At 40.0% G+C, this 15,479-nt stretch overlaps 1 protein-coding gene across 1 annotated transcript in view; it reads right to left on the bottom strand.

The window, feature by feature from the left end:
* Positions 1-15,479, bottom strand: part of MRPL48 (mitochondrial ribosomal protein L48) — a 469,376-nt gene that overhangs the window by 410,552 nt on the left and 43,345 nt on the right. The window contains exon 2 of the mRNA XM_044072213.1: positions 3,902-3,954. Within this exon, the coding sequence (XP_043928148.1) occupies positions 3,902-3,954 (53 nt within the window). The remainder of the gene's footprint in view (positions 1-3,901; positions 3,955-15,479) is intronic.

Genomic DNA, 15,479 nt, shown 5'->3' with positions numbered 1-15,479 from the left:
TGGGACAATGTCCCTTGAACAGTTATTTAGACTTGTTAAACTATTGTCAGTTTTGTGAGTTTCCTGAATTATTTTTGGAAGCCCCATTTCCATTTCTTTTTAAATATCCGTTTACCTAAATTTTTTTGAGACTGTTTATTTATTCATGTATTTGTCAAAACTGGATAAATGATTAGAGAATCCCTTAGAAAATCTAGAAAAGGGGGGCTGGAGAACCTTAATGATTCCCTTTCTTATCATGCTTTTTAATCACCTCTGCAGCAGACGAACAAAAACTAAATCTCTGTGAATAGCAGAATTTAAAATCTTGTTTTAACATCATCTTGAAGGTTCTGATAATGCAGCCAGGCAAACCTCCACAAAACTGTACCAGTGGCCACAGCCCTGGAAATAGTATAAACTGAGTCATACATACGCTGTAAACAATGAATAGTGACTTGAAAAAAACGAAACTAAATTATTTAAAGCATATTTTCCTCGAAAGAAGAAACTCCAGACTAAACATTCCTTATACTTTCCCACTTAGTCAGAATAAACTTGAACATAAGAGGCTTACAATTCAAAATACTGAAAATCAAACTTGCAGAAGCATACACTTCTCCATACCTAACAATAATTTTCCCATCCTTATCAGAAAGAGTGGGACTGGAATTAACCAAGTGCTTAGCAGCAGATGAGTCAACTAAGGCTATAGCTGCTGGATCAGGTTTGGGAATAGCATATAAAAACTTTAAAGACTGAGGAACTTTACACATTCTATCAACCTTTTAGGGACAGCTGGCTGGCTATCAGGAAATTGCTGGCAATGACACACACTTTCTCCAAAGCTGACAGAAATGGTTGGGTGAAGGTTCTGGAAATTCCTTCTATAACAGCTCATAATATTTTCTGAGGAACTGAGTAACCTCAGTGGCTTCTCACTGAAAACACTGACACATTCTGGAAATAGTCTCAGAGAAGGAAAAACTCCACAGGTAAAAATCAGAAACTGAGCTCTCCACTGAGTCTGAATCAGAAATCTGAAGAGAAAACCCTGTATCTATCCCCTCACCTTCCAGTTCAGATTCAGAATCTTGAACTTCTGCAGGAAAAGAGGTATCCCTCTTTCTTTTTTCCAGAAACCACATTAGAAGAAGAATCAACGGCCTGGATTAAACTCTAAGTGAGACCTGTAAACTACTCCTGTCTAAGGAAATCTTGAGTAGTAGTGGATATAGGTTTAGTTTTCTGTTTCTTTTTGACTGGAAAAATGGGGCCAACAGTGTTATTAATGGCAGCAGCAGCTTCCCCAGGGATGGGTACAACATTCTAACAAAACAAATATTTCTTCAGTGGTCCCTCACCCAGGACCAAAAAGAGTGGCGCTCCCTTGCCCACTGAGGGGAACCCAGCAACTCCAGAGGATGTGGTCGACTCCTGGTCCATAGCAGCTGTAGGTGCTACACCAAAGGGATATGGGGTAAAAGATGAGTGATCTGAGGAACAATGGCTACAGTAGAGTCACCCACCTGTGTCAGAGGCAAACTGCTAGCCTACACTGCTGGCAAAGGCTGTTTGCGTAACTTCTTTTTATGGCTGGAAGAATGACTGACTGCAGGACCAGTAGTTTGTTTCATGGTCAAGCCAAAAATGATGCCTCTTTCATGTGAAAAACTCTAAAAGTTAAATGTCTTTAAAAGTTATTTTCTTGCCACAAAAGCACGGCAAAAAACACTTTTAATTTTTTTTGTGCTAGCAAGCTGTTTTAAACACAAGTTCCTCACAGAAAAATGTTTTTAATTACTTTAAAGTACTTTAAACTGACAGGAAGAAAATACAGTCTTGTTTAAAAGTGCAACAGGAAAGTATTAGTAAACAAAATTTTATAATGAAAGGTTTTCCCAATGTGAACTTATCTGCTCAGCAAAGGAATAGCGCAAGCTGACAACCGATCCCCGAAAGCCTCAGAGGAGTGTACTTTTCAATCGCAGGAAAGCTCTGAAGGGCTTATCACTAAAACTGACTTTCTAGTCAGTTCAGCTTTAGATGACTGATACTTTGGGCACATGGAAGGTGCCCTAAAGTTTTGAAAGCTGGCCAGCTGTTACATCCATGGTAGAATATAACCCATATAGCTATGACTACTGTAGCAGTGATCAAACTGTAGCAGTGATCAATATGATGAACACTTTTAGTGACCGATCTTGGCAACTGAAGACAAGATGGACAGACTGTTCAAGGAATCACATCTGTAATTGTACATTAACACAAAATCATCAAAAGGTGGGAACTGACAGGCTTTACTCATCTCAGAGGTTGTGCTTTCTAGGTCTGCTGAAGCTGCCATCAGTGTGAATGAGATGTTGGCAATTATCTTTGGCTACTGAAGCTTTTCAGAGGGTGAGGCACAAAGCTAATCTCCAGGCAACCTCAGACAATACCATGAGAGTATGACACATAAGTAAGGGGGCACTAATTCATTAAATAAAAAAATACAGGTTATATGCAAGTGTCGTGACAGTCTGGAACTGAATCTTTAATCTAGGAATCCATTTGGTGGCAACTCATTCAGCAACTAAGAAGAGTGTTCTAGCAGACAAGTTAAGGATGCTACTGCGAGTAGACCACAAGTAGCAGCTAAATCCAGAGGTCTATGCCTTAATTTGGGGTTTTCCTGACAGTACCTACTCACTTTACAAGAAAATGAGCTAGGATAAGAGACCAGGGCACACTGACAAAACTGTGGCTGGGGGGCTCTCTACAGAAGTTTCTTTTTATTCCCAAATTGCAAGGTTAACACATGGTAAACAAATGCAGAAATGTAGGCACATGTACAAATATGCGCACATAGATAATGTAAGTAAAAGGTAAAGGTCCTGGCCACGACAACAGAAGAAAATCCAAGGTGGACTGCAATGGCTTCCAAGGTGGTCAATTAAAGCTTTATCCCCCCTTATATAGACTAATATTCACAACAGATTCATATCCCTGCAGCTATATCAGCAGCATTCACACTAACTTGGCAGCCATGTGTGGAATTGTGGGACAGTAAACCAAACTCAGCCATACAAATGCCAAAGCAAATTACCAAAAAAAAAAAAAAATCACTTCTACAACATTTTAAATAATTACAAAACATTTGAAATTCTAAATAAATAAAAATGTCCTGAAATAAATGATAAATTACTTTTCACATTTTTTTTACTTTACTCACTTCACCTGTAGCAATAGCATACTCATTCAACCATTTACTTTGACAGCAGTAGAATTCTAAACATATATAATGCAATAAATAATTTAACATAAAGCACTGCCTGAAAGTGTAAAACAAGGGGAAGCATAACAGTTCCATGTTTGCAGCTTTGTACACAAATACTAAATATGCTGATCTTGTTGAGCTGCAGAGACACAGATGGGGCTTTTGAGCGACAAGCCAGGGGTTTAAGTTTGAATTTTGCAGAACTGTGTACCAACCTCCAGAATGCAGACCACCATATTACCATGCCACACACACCATGTTTCTTGGCAGCATGCTTTTTCAATTATGAAAAAAATCTAGACAGAGTAAATAAATAATGCTAAACAAGTAATTTTCTCCCATTTTTTTTTACTTAAATTCTAACATATCTTGTTGCATTGCATGAATACTTTTTACAAAACAGAAGCTGTGACATTTGCCTAGCTGAACTCTTAATAACAGGATTTCCACTATATGATAAGTTTCTGAATGTTATTTATAAAAGAACCTGAAAGAGGCAATAAGGCATGGCCCATTACTAAACAAAAAGACTAAACCAAGGAAATAAAAAAATAAATATGAATAAAAGGTGCCAAACATGCCAAGTGAACTTTACTCAAAGAATATACATCATTAAGCCCATTGGCAGGTAACAGGAAAAAATAACTAAAACCATATTCTTACCTAAACAGTGAAACAGCCTGCTGCAAAACCAAATCATTTCTTAGACAGAGTACCTACAATATGGAAAACAAAATTGTAACAATTAAAACACAGTACTAATAAGCACAAAAACTACAGACTAAACCTAACAGTGAGAACATCCAGAAAATGTTAGCCAGAAATGAACAAGTTGTAGGTCAAGCACTTTCTAGATGTACTGTGATACAATTTAGACTGCTGTACTTCTAAAATGAAGTGCACTCTTCAACGTGTCAAGTAATGCTACTGCAAACATGCTCAACAATGCCATGCTCTCAACAACAAGCAACCCCCCCCCAAAAAAAATGTTATTTATTTTTTGGATTTCCCGATGCCTATCAGCTATAGATCCTGCCATGAAAAAATGGCCCTTTTGTTCCCTGCCCAACAGGGTAAAAGCTACAGACCCAGCAGTTCACCTGTTGCAAGAGATACTACCATGGTAGACCATCATCCAGGCAGCCCTAGCACACTGTCCACTCTAACTCCTGAGCTCTGAGGTGGCCTGCCCTAATTCCTGATCTCTGCTGCAGTCAAAGGTTTCACCCTGAAATGCCAGCATCTAGACATACTTAATGTCTCTGCCCTAACTCATGAACTCCAATTGCTGTGGCAGCGAAAAGGTTCAGCCTGAAATTTCAGCTTCTGTACATACTAACTGTTGGCCCTGACCCTTGATCTCTGATAACTATGGCAGCCAACAGGTTCAGTCCAAAAACCTAGCTTCTATACATAAGCCCTGTGGGCCCTCGCCCCTAATCTCTGACCCGTGTGGTATCCAAAGTATCAATGAAATTCCAGCTTCTGTACATATACACTGTCTGCCCTAACTCCTGATCCCTTTTGGGGTAGCCAATAGGTTTAGCCTGAAATGCCAGCTTCTATATATACTTACTAATGCATAAGCCCAGCTCTGGTTACAGAGTATGATGCTTTGTATGCATGTATCTATCTAGGCCCTGCTGATAATGACATATGCCCACACTGGTAATGCGCCAAATATCTGCTGGTGTTAGTACAGCAATGGACCTAGTTGCCCCCCAACCCAGGTGGGATTGCTGTTGGCAGACACTCACTGCCATCCTCCTCAACCCAGGTCCTACAGCTCCTGTGTCAGGTCATCTGGGTCATAGTTAAGGCTTCATCCTTCTATGTCACAGAGCCAGTTTAACTGCAATCCACTTATGGAAAAGAAAAATAATTTTTATAGGAACCAACAGAAATATTTATAGGAAGCAAAATAAAAAATATCAATAATTATACTATGAATAGGGGAACCAATCAGGGATGTCATCTTTCCCCTTTGTTATTAGCATTATATTTAGAGCCATTAAGAAAATAAAAGACTCAGAAATTCAAAGATATAATTGGTATGGTAATAAAAAAAAAGTCAGTTTTATTTAAAGGCAGTATATTATTTTGTACCTGATAAAACCAGAAAAGGACATCAGTGTTGTGGAAAGTACAGCTGTGTGAAATCTTGCCATAGCTGTAGATGTCCTCCTCTTCTCTGTTGCAGAATTCCTTACAATAGGCATCCCTTGCCAAGGCTGGTCCAACATCTGGCCAGTATATCAAAGCCTTAAGGTTGCTAAGGGTTCATAGGTAGGTGCTAGGCTATCTGCCCGAAGGCATTTATAAGCCTAGCCAGAATGTGTTGGCTTTCTTCACCCCCCCCTTAGATTAGTTCCCTGTGCCTCTGTCCAGAAGAGCCACTGAAGTGATCCCTGGGGTAAACTTATAGGTTCATAGGTAGGTACTACTAAGTATTTATTTATTTAACATTTGTTAACTGGGAAAGCCTGACTTGGAACAAAGCCAATTTTCAGTGGAGGCCTGGGGAGAAACACTCTAAACGTATGTCTTTGTAACGTGGGAGGAAGCCGGAGCACCTGGAAGAAACCCACATGAATGCAGAAGGACATGCAGACCCCACACAGAAGGCACCCCAGCCAAGAATCGAACTGGAGAACCTCTTGCTGTGAGGCAACAACACTACCACTGCACCACGTATGCTCCCCGCTAATAGCTCAATGTACATCCAAAGTGTGCAGAATCTTCTCACTAACAGATTGCAGAGAAGGGAAAAAGTGGGCAAATGAATAGACTGATTAAGAGACAACTCATTCACCACTTTGGGCGTAAAAGGGGGATTGTTCCGAAGGGACACCTTGTCCTTACTGAAAACTAAAAAAAGAGGATAAGCCATAAGGGCTTGAAGCTAAGACACCCGTCTGGCAGAAGTAAAGGCCAACAAAAATACAGTCTTCCAAGAACAATGCTGTAAGGAAACTGATGCCACAGGGTCAAGGAGCCTGGGTCAATTTCTTCAAAACAAAATTAAAATTCCAGGAAGGAGAGACAGGTTTCCTGGGATATCTAATATGAAGGACGCCTTTAAGAAACTCAAATGCAGAAGCTAAAGGAGGTGCTAAAGGCAAACAAGCCGAAATAGCTGACAAGTGGCCTTAACAGAAGAATATGTCAACCTAGCATTGAGCAGTTCACACAAATAAGACAGAACCCAAAAGAACAGCCACAGAAAGTGGATCCAGGTTACTAGCAAGACACCAAGTAGAAATCCTCTTCCATTTGGATAAGTAGGATTCCCTAGCAGTGGGCTTCTTGGCCTCCTGCAGGACCCTACTCATGTCCTCAGAAAAAAGATGTCAATATGGAATCAAAATCCTATCGCCTACAGTGTCAATTAAAGAGTGGACAGGTGGAGACGGATGGCAGATCCCTTGTCTTGTGTGAGTAGGTCCACCCTGTGAGGTAACTTGTGGTGATTGCCCTTGGCTAAATGCAAAAAAAAGGGAACCAAACCTGTCTGCACCAAAAGAAAGTCAATAGCTAGATTCTGGGAGCATCCAGTTGTATCTCGAATAGGACTTTTTCAATGAGAGTAAGGGGAGGGAAGGCATAAAGGAACATCTCCAGCCAGGAAAAAGAGAGGGTGTCCACCTTTCAGGCCGTGGGACATGAAGCTCTGGCACAAAAAAAGAGGAAGTTGTCTGTTCAGAGGATAGGCAAAAAGAGCTATTTGAGGAGTACCCCACTGGTGGACAATGTCCAGAAACACATCTCTGTGAAGCATCAACTCATGGGATTGTGTTATGGACCTGCTCAGAGAGTCTGCCACAATGTTTGGACCTGAGGGAATACAAACTGCCTGAAGAGTCACATGATACTGGATAGCTAGCTCCAACACTAGAAGTGCTAACCTGCATAGGAGAGAAGATTTCATCCCCCCTTACTTGTTGACATACCACATCACAGTGGCATTGTCTGTAAGAACCTTGAGTGGCCTTGGATAGAAAAGAGAAAGAAATGCCTGAAGAGTGAATAGAAGAGCTCTCATCTCTTTGACAATGATGTGACTGATCTGTCTTTTGTTGAGGTGACCAAAGGCCCTGCACTTTTAAAGAGCCAAAAGATGCTCCCCATCCCACATATGAAGTGTCTGTGAACAGCTCCTGAGAGGGAAGGGGAGATTGAAAAGGAAGCCCTGGATTGAGTGCCAACTGCCGAATCCACCACTGAAATTCCAGTTTGAGGCATAATTTAGGGGATGAGAATGCTGACGCCAAACTGAATTAGAAACCAGTAAAGTTTTCTCAAGGGGAGTTTGGCTAGTAGGAGCATAGTAATGGTGGAGGCAATAAAACTCATAGGTCTCAGAAATTCCCTGGCTGCAACTGAGGCCAGAGGAAGAAGGGATTGAAAGAAGGCAATGAGAGTTAAGGCCTTGGGATGAAGCAGGAATGCCAGCATTGGAACATGAAATGCATGATCTAGTGAAGAAGTCAGGAAGGACTTTTGTAAATTTATAGTGAATCCCAGGCTTTGCAGGAGAGAAATGGCCAAAGTGAAGATGCTGCAGTAGAATCTCTGGAGAGCAGGCTCGAAAAAGCAGATCATCTACGCAGGGAAAGACTTGTATCCCCTTCAGCCTGCAAAAAAGCAATCACAGGAGCAAGGCATTTGGTGAATACCCTTGGGGCAGTAGAGCAGCCAAACAGCATAGCAGAGAACTGGAAATGCCAGGAAGCAACAGAAAAATGTTAAAACTTCCTAAAAAGGGGATGAATAGGAATATGAAGATAAGTATCTTTGAGGTCCAGAGAAACCCGTAAACAATGTATTCCAGATCAGTAAGAGCTTTCACGTCTCGATGGACGCTTCATCAGACTTTAATAAATAAAATACTCAAATACATTCCCTTTTACAGGTATGCGATAGCAAGACATATTTTACAAAATAAATACTACCCATAAATTTCTTTTTCTGGTGCTTGAATTAGTTCCAAGGACATGTAGGTTAGGCAATTTTAAGGCTCAAACAGAACAGCGTGAAATTAAATGGATAGTCAGGATGCAGGCTTACAAAAGCTATGGCCTTAATGATAAAATAGTGTTAAGGCCATGTTTAGCTGAAAGACCATTGAAGCATTAATTTCTGCCTTGTCTTATATGATTTTTTGACATATATACATCTCAAATGGTTTGAATGAATTTTTATATATTTTATTCATCAATTTTATACATAGTGATATACATTTATTTTTTTAACTAGTTTTTTCAGTAAGTGTTTTTTAGCATATATTTTTCTATATACCTTTAAATATGTGATGTGTGATTAACTGAATTGATCTTAATTAATTGATGTACCTATAAAAGGGAATGTATTTGAGTATTTTATTTATTACAGTCTGATGAAGCGTCCATCGAGACATGAAAGTGCTTACTGATCTGGAATAAATTGTTTACTTGTCGTTGCCTTGTGTGCTCACTCTTTTTTTTGCTCTAGGCAGATAACAGACACAACCCAGGAATCCTGAGTAATCTGTAACCAAACAGGAAGGGACAGGGAAAGATGAAGAGAAAGAAGAATGTGGCTGAGAAAAACAGGATAGTCAGACAAGACAGCACCTGGCTTGTCAGGAAAAGGAGATTTCTGTGTTGAAGGTAGCTTTAGCAGGAGAAGCCCTTCTATCACCATTTTTCCTTTGGGAGGAGGGCGAGACTGCCTACGAACAAAGGCCAGCTTATTAGGGTAATTCCTTTGGAATTTAGGCACAGGAGATATAAAAAAAATTTTTTAACTCTTCTAAGGCCTTACCCTTTTCCTATAGAGACTTAAACAAATCATCAGCAGCATCAACAAACAAATGCTTGTTATCCAGAGGAGCATCTATCAACTTAGCCTCCAGGGACGTGCATGATGTCAAATCCATATTGGACTCTGAAGTGATCACAGCAGAGGAATCCAGCAAAGGAGCTGGGTGATCCTGCAGGCTTTCACTAGCCTCAAGAGAGGTGTCCACCGGAGGCAGCACATCTGAAGAATCAGACCTAACTTTCTTGTCCTTTTTCTTCACTGATGGCTGACCCTCAGAGCAGGAAGTTCCTTACATAGCGTCTTCTGCTAAAAGCTTAAGACATTGCTTCTCCAAATAAATAGCCAAAGAGGAAAACCAACTACACAGTGTCTTTGGGACAAAAGCTTGACAAACAGAGCAGGGCATATGGTCGTGGGAAGCACCTAGACAAAACAAACACTGCTCATGATGATCTTTATGGGGAATCTGTCTCCTGCACTAGCACTTCCCCTTTCTGGATGACATGAACCCCATAAGCAAAAAAAAAAAGGGGGGGGGGCAAAAACCTCAGTGGAGCACTTATCTGAAAAATGGCTCAGTGAACCAGCAAATAAAGTGAGCGTTCAGAGATATGACTGAAGATGGCGTTCCGACAGGAAGCAAAGAAGTTCTGAAGATGGTACAATCAGATGTCACTTATGCACTATGCTGTACGCAGGAAGCATAAGGGTGATGTGTGGTGTAACCTTAGAACCTAAAGGCTTTGGTATACTGGCCGGACGTCGGGTGCCCTTGGCTGGGGATCCCTACTGTAAGGAATACTGCAGCAGTGAAAAAGGACATCGTTCTGAGACAGTTTCAAGTCTTTCCGGGACATAAAATGAATGAAGATAAAACAAAGGCTATAACTGTGAACTATGTACAAACACATGATTGGTTCAGAAATACCCATATTTATTAGGGACACAATACAATGAAGTATTTAGGAGTACAGGTTAAAAAGGACTCTGTTATAGCAGGTAAAGATATGTCAGAAGAAAAGAAACAGAAGATAATACTGAGAAACTGGAAGCTCATGTTTGTACCTTGCTATCCACACCCATAAACAGTGAAAATGTTTTTAGTCCCTTTAGTTTTATATACAGGTCAGGCATATTTTTAATCAACCAGAGGAGATGTTCTGGACAGTAATTAATAACAAGAGTTAAAAGATTTTATCTGGGAGAGGGCAAGGGTCAAGTTGGATAAGCTGATCCTTCCAATAGAACAAGGTAGTTCAAGATTACCTAATTTGAAGGGAAACTTTAGAGCTATACAGTTAAGGCTCATATAGATAACAGAAGCAGAAAGTTATAATTTAAAATGGAAAGAGACGATGATAAAGGGGGGAAATTTACAACAAAAGGAGAAAGTGGGGATTTTAGATGGAAACTGTTATGGAGAATAAAAGTCATACAGAATATTATATTCATAAAGTAGGAGAAAGTATTCTAAGAACTAAGCCAACATGAGAATGGAGAAAGGAGATTCTGCCAATAGGGATAACTACAATTCGGGGTAGAGAATAGGCAAGAAGGTGCTGGAACTTACTGGAAAAAACTGGCAAAAGACCAAAGGCATTGGGAGCAAATAAGTAGAGAGGGCAAGTTAAAGGAATGGGAAGAGGCCAAGAACACTTTTGGACTGCATTCTACAAACTGCCTTCCCTATCAGTGATTGATATCAGAATACAGGCAGAGAGAAAGGGAAAGGGGAGTCCTGAGTGAAAGACCTGCTGTTGTAGAGTTTTTAGCTGAATCGATAACACAAGCTGCTGTTTAAAAAATATTGCACAAGAACTATAGGAATCAGAGGAGGTTAAAAAAAGACTGGGAGGAGAAACTGGATAAACATTCACAAGTAATCAATGGGAGGACATATGTATGGCTCCCAAATATGCAGCAAAGTTAGAAGATTTAGGATTTTTGCTTGGAAGTGTTTGCATAGGTATTTTTATACCCCAAGCAGACTCCACAAAGAATTCTCCCCAGGTAGATGGCAAATGTTGGAGTTGTGATGGGGAAGAAACAGGTAACTGTAGGACAGTGCAGTGGTTTGCATTGTTGCCTCACAGCAAGAGGTTCTCTGGTTCAATTCTCGGCCCGGGTGCCTTCTGTGCGGAATCTGCATGTCCTCCCTGCATTCATATGGGTTTCTTCCGGGTGCTCTGGCTTCCTCCCATGTTACAAAGACGTGTCTGCAGCATTTCTCCCTGGGCCTCCACTGAAAACTGGCTCATTCCAAGTTGGACTTTCCCAGTAAACAAATGTTAATACATAAATAATAATTGGGGACATATGTTATGGGAGTATAATGACTTGGCAGACTTTAAAAATACCCTACAGACTACTCTGTCAAAAATATTAGGTAAGCAATTGGGTGTAACTAAGGAAATTATTTTTTGAGCTGGGATACAGGATCTAAACTACCTACACATAGTAAGGCCTTGTTAAGTTTAATTGTGGTGGCTGCCTAAAAAGCAATTACTAGAAAATGGAAATAAAGTCTAAACCAAGCGAATTTAAAGCAGTGGATATTGCAACAGCGCTAAAAAAGAACTGTAAGTGGGATCTTCAGAAAAGGGTACGAGCAAACTACATACAAAAAAAAAATTCTGAAAACTGTGTGAACAATACACAGAATAATGTTTTGGAGGAGGAGTGAGGTTTAGAGAGAAGAAATAAAATTTGTGTGATGCATAATGTTTGTAACTGTGAACACAGACAAATGCACATTTATAGAAAAGAAAACAAACTATGTCAAGTGAGAGTATAATAAATGAGTTACAAAAAAATTAGCTATAACAATCAATGCGATATTTTAAGTTGCAACCTAAATGCTTACACTGCTTGAAGTTGCAGTGAAGCACTACTGCAATGTGACACCTCTGTGCTGTCTTTGCAATATGACCCATCTCAATGATCTCAGGGGTCCTATTCTCCTTAGTGTTGTAATCTGAGAGATGATGTTACCAGTGCTTCCCCTCACTGACAATGACTAAGCCTCCCCATGAGATACAACGATGGACAAGACTGGGAACTGCCACTGCTGCAGATACAGGTAGATGCTCTGCTTAGCTTGTAGCCTCACCTACCCCCCTATACAAGCAGATGTCATGTTAGTAAATGGGTGGGCAATAAGGTGTGGCCTACAGGGGCAGGTCCACCTTACAGGCACAAGGTGCAGGGTTTGATTTTCACATGGGGTAACTGGCTGGGTTTGGAATGACCCACAAAGACAGCCTGATACTAATTTTATATCCACTTAGCCACATGGGTAGTGTTACAGCCTCATGAGCAGTAGGTGCATAGTTTGAATACATGGAAGGGAAAATAAGCATTTAAGGACAGCACATTGGCATAATGGTTAAGGTGTTTATCTCACAAACACAAGGTAAAGGGTTTTATTCTAGGGGCAGTTAGCCTAGTTTGAATCTATGAACCTATATATGTGTGTATGATCCACATCAGTCCAGGAAAGATTGTGTGGAAATTATAAACTTAATGGTGGGAGGTTGGTATAATGGATAAGGTGTTTACCTTACAGATACAAGGTGCAGGATTTGATTCTCACATGGCATAACCAGCTAGGCTTAAAATGGCTCATAAGGTCAGTTAGCCTAGTAAAAACCTATGACCCTCTGACCATCCATTCCCCCTGTTGGATAGCAAAGCCAAGGATCTGTACATCATCCACACACATACACATTCAGGAAAAGTGAGTATCTTCATTTCTTCTGCACACCAAGTCAGCTCCAGCAAGTATCTATACCACTTAGCAAACAAAGTCAACTGGGTCGCAATCAGGGGCTTATTCCTCAGCACACTACAACTGGCCAAATGCAGCCAAATTAGAAAATGATACTTTCCACATTTCATTAATGGCTCATAACTATGCTATACCTCAACATTTTTCTCACTAACTGCACTACTATAAGCTCAGATACATTTTAATCTTTGTGCATACATACAAACAATTACAAAAAGTTTGTCATAACTGCTACATATAAGATTTCAATTCAACAAACAATACCAACATACAAGTTTGGTTGGTAGATTTAAAAATCACAAAAATGACAAAAAACAGAAATAGCCATTAAAACGGTATTTTAAAAAGGCCAAGTTTTTGTCCATAAAACTTTTTCAGACTCTGCAACAAAACCTTCCACACACAAAATAAAAAGGGTGTAGATAACCCTGTAGCCAATCATGTGACTTTAACAATTACTGAGTCACCCCTCTCCTTTTTAAAAGATCTTAAAATTCACCACATCATTCAACACAGGTTTAACACATGTACTAAGCCTGAGTTGGTAGACATACTCCCTTCCAATCTAATAATTCTTCTTAGGCTTCTTTGCCATGGGAAGAAATCACCCCCTCTCCCACTGCAAATTTGAACATACAGCCTGAGAAACAGTGTGCTTATTATAGGGCATTGGTCTCATCTCTCCCTTTAATCTGCATACATGTTCATACATTCTTTTAGATAATTTCTTTGAGGTTCTACCTTTTAAGCCAGACAGCATGTGCAGCATACAACATAAACCACATTTTTTTGAATTATAAGAAAAAAAATCCCAGGACTAATGAGCACCTGTTAGGGGCATTTCCTCTGTGTTAGTCCTAATGTAACAGCACTGATTACAGCTGCTCTATTCTTTCATTCCACCACTAAGGTGGTTTGTTTTAAGGCTCTTCTCAAGCAGATCATTCTACATTCTGCCCGTTTTAAAAACAAACTTAGAGATCTCCCCCAGAGTGCGAGCTGCATTCAAGGAACTTTGGATTTATTCTCTAGGATCTTCTTAATAATCCCAACATCAAAAGATTTAATTAATTTCATTGCCAAACATTTATCTTCACTCTCAACTGCAAGGTCCTTATCCACATACTCATCATTTAGAATACAAGGTCCTCACCCCCACATTCACCTTCAGAAATACATGGTTTATACTAATTCTGTCTCTCGTTTATAAACATTCTGATAGTTCAAAAATAATTTTCATTGATATCATACTGACAAAAGAAGATGAACAAATGAAATACAGAGATATCAAGAAAGGCAGTATGCAGTAATCTTTAAATTCTACAAGCATGCATCCCCTGGATAAAAAGAAACATTGAGAAAGGGCAGATAAGGACAAGTAGGTTGATGCAGGAACAAGATGTTCTTACATGAAGCCTCTCCAAATTATGTGACAGACAGATTAACAAAGGGATTTTATCAAAAAGGAAACAATACAAAATATAAATGCTCTTGCAAAATAACTGGAGAATGCCAAGTGGGTTTCTTGATGCAGCTCTTTTTTGTTACATGTAAGATTTCCCAAGCAATGTCAGGCCTTTGTGTATAAAAAGTACTTCTCAGCAGTAAGAATGGAAAGATGGAAACCAGTGAATGACTGCATCACACCTGCCTGCTTTGCATAGGTAAAAACGGAGTAAACATTTATTATTTACAAATTTATTAATTTTGCTTACGGTGGTGGTGCTGCGGTAGCGTTGTTGCCTTACAGTTAGACATCGCCCGTTCGATTCTCAGTTAGAGCGTCTTGTGTGTGGTGACATGCGTGAATGGGTGTTCCTTCGTTGAAGGTTGTGCGTTAGGTCCGGCAAGTCAGTACGTAAAAATCTACTGCCAATCATTAGCGGACCGCAGTTCCGCTGTGGCGACCCCTAACCGGGAAATGCCGAAAGACACAACAACAACAACAACCAGAAAATTCTGACTGAGCAAAGCACCATTTCAGCAGAGGGTCAGTGAGCTAAGCTCCCCATTATATACAGTTACAGGAGCTAAACAGAAAAATAAAATTACTATACAGCACTCAGGATTATAGAACTTAACAGGTGGGAGCCATGCTATGTACACTATTTAGTAATTACAGCATGTTACACTCACATACAACTAAATAAAATACACATTAATTGAACAGTCGTCATTATTTTACAGCGTACATGTATATAGTCACACTAATTTTAGCACAAAGACAGCCAATGTGCACTAAAAGGACTTCAACGGCTTTCTAGTACTAGGTCTTTGGTGAGATCAGAGGCTTCCACTTGACAGGCACCTGATCTTGGGTTGCAGTGAGGGATTAGAATGCTTTATTTTGATTGGCCAGTTTCTGCAGGGGCGCAGGCTGCATTTTGACTGGCCAAAGCATCTACAGAGGTGGAGCCTTACAAGACAAAACACCAGGAGTTTTGCTCAGCTCAATGCAATGTTCTTTAGTATTGAGCTGCTATGAAGACAAAGACAAGAAAGGCTTTTTCCATCTGGGTTCCTGCTAATTTGTTGCACTACGACTAGGTCTGTTCCAGCCTTTGGTGAGAAAAGAGGCTTCCACATGACAGTTACCTGATCTTGAGCTTCTTGTTTGCATTGTACTGCTACATACTTTTGAATTGCTGACTG

Source organism: Protopterus annectens, chromosome 5.part0 (genome assembly GCF_019279795.1).
Source record: "Protopterus annectens isolate FY-2018-M chromosome 5.part0, PAN1.0, whole genome shotgun sequence".
NCBI lineage: Eukaryota > Metazoa > Chordata > Ceratodontiformes > Protopteridae > Protopterus > Protopterus annectens.
The sequence above is the reverse complement of the archived record's forward strand: the minus strand, read 5'-3'. Positions and strand labels throughout refer to the sequence as shown.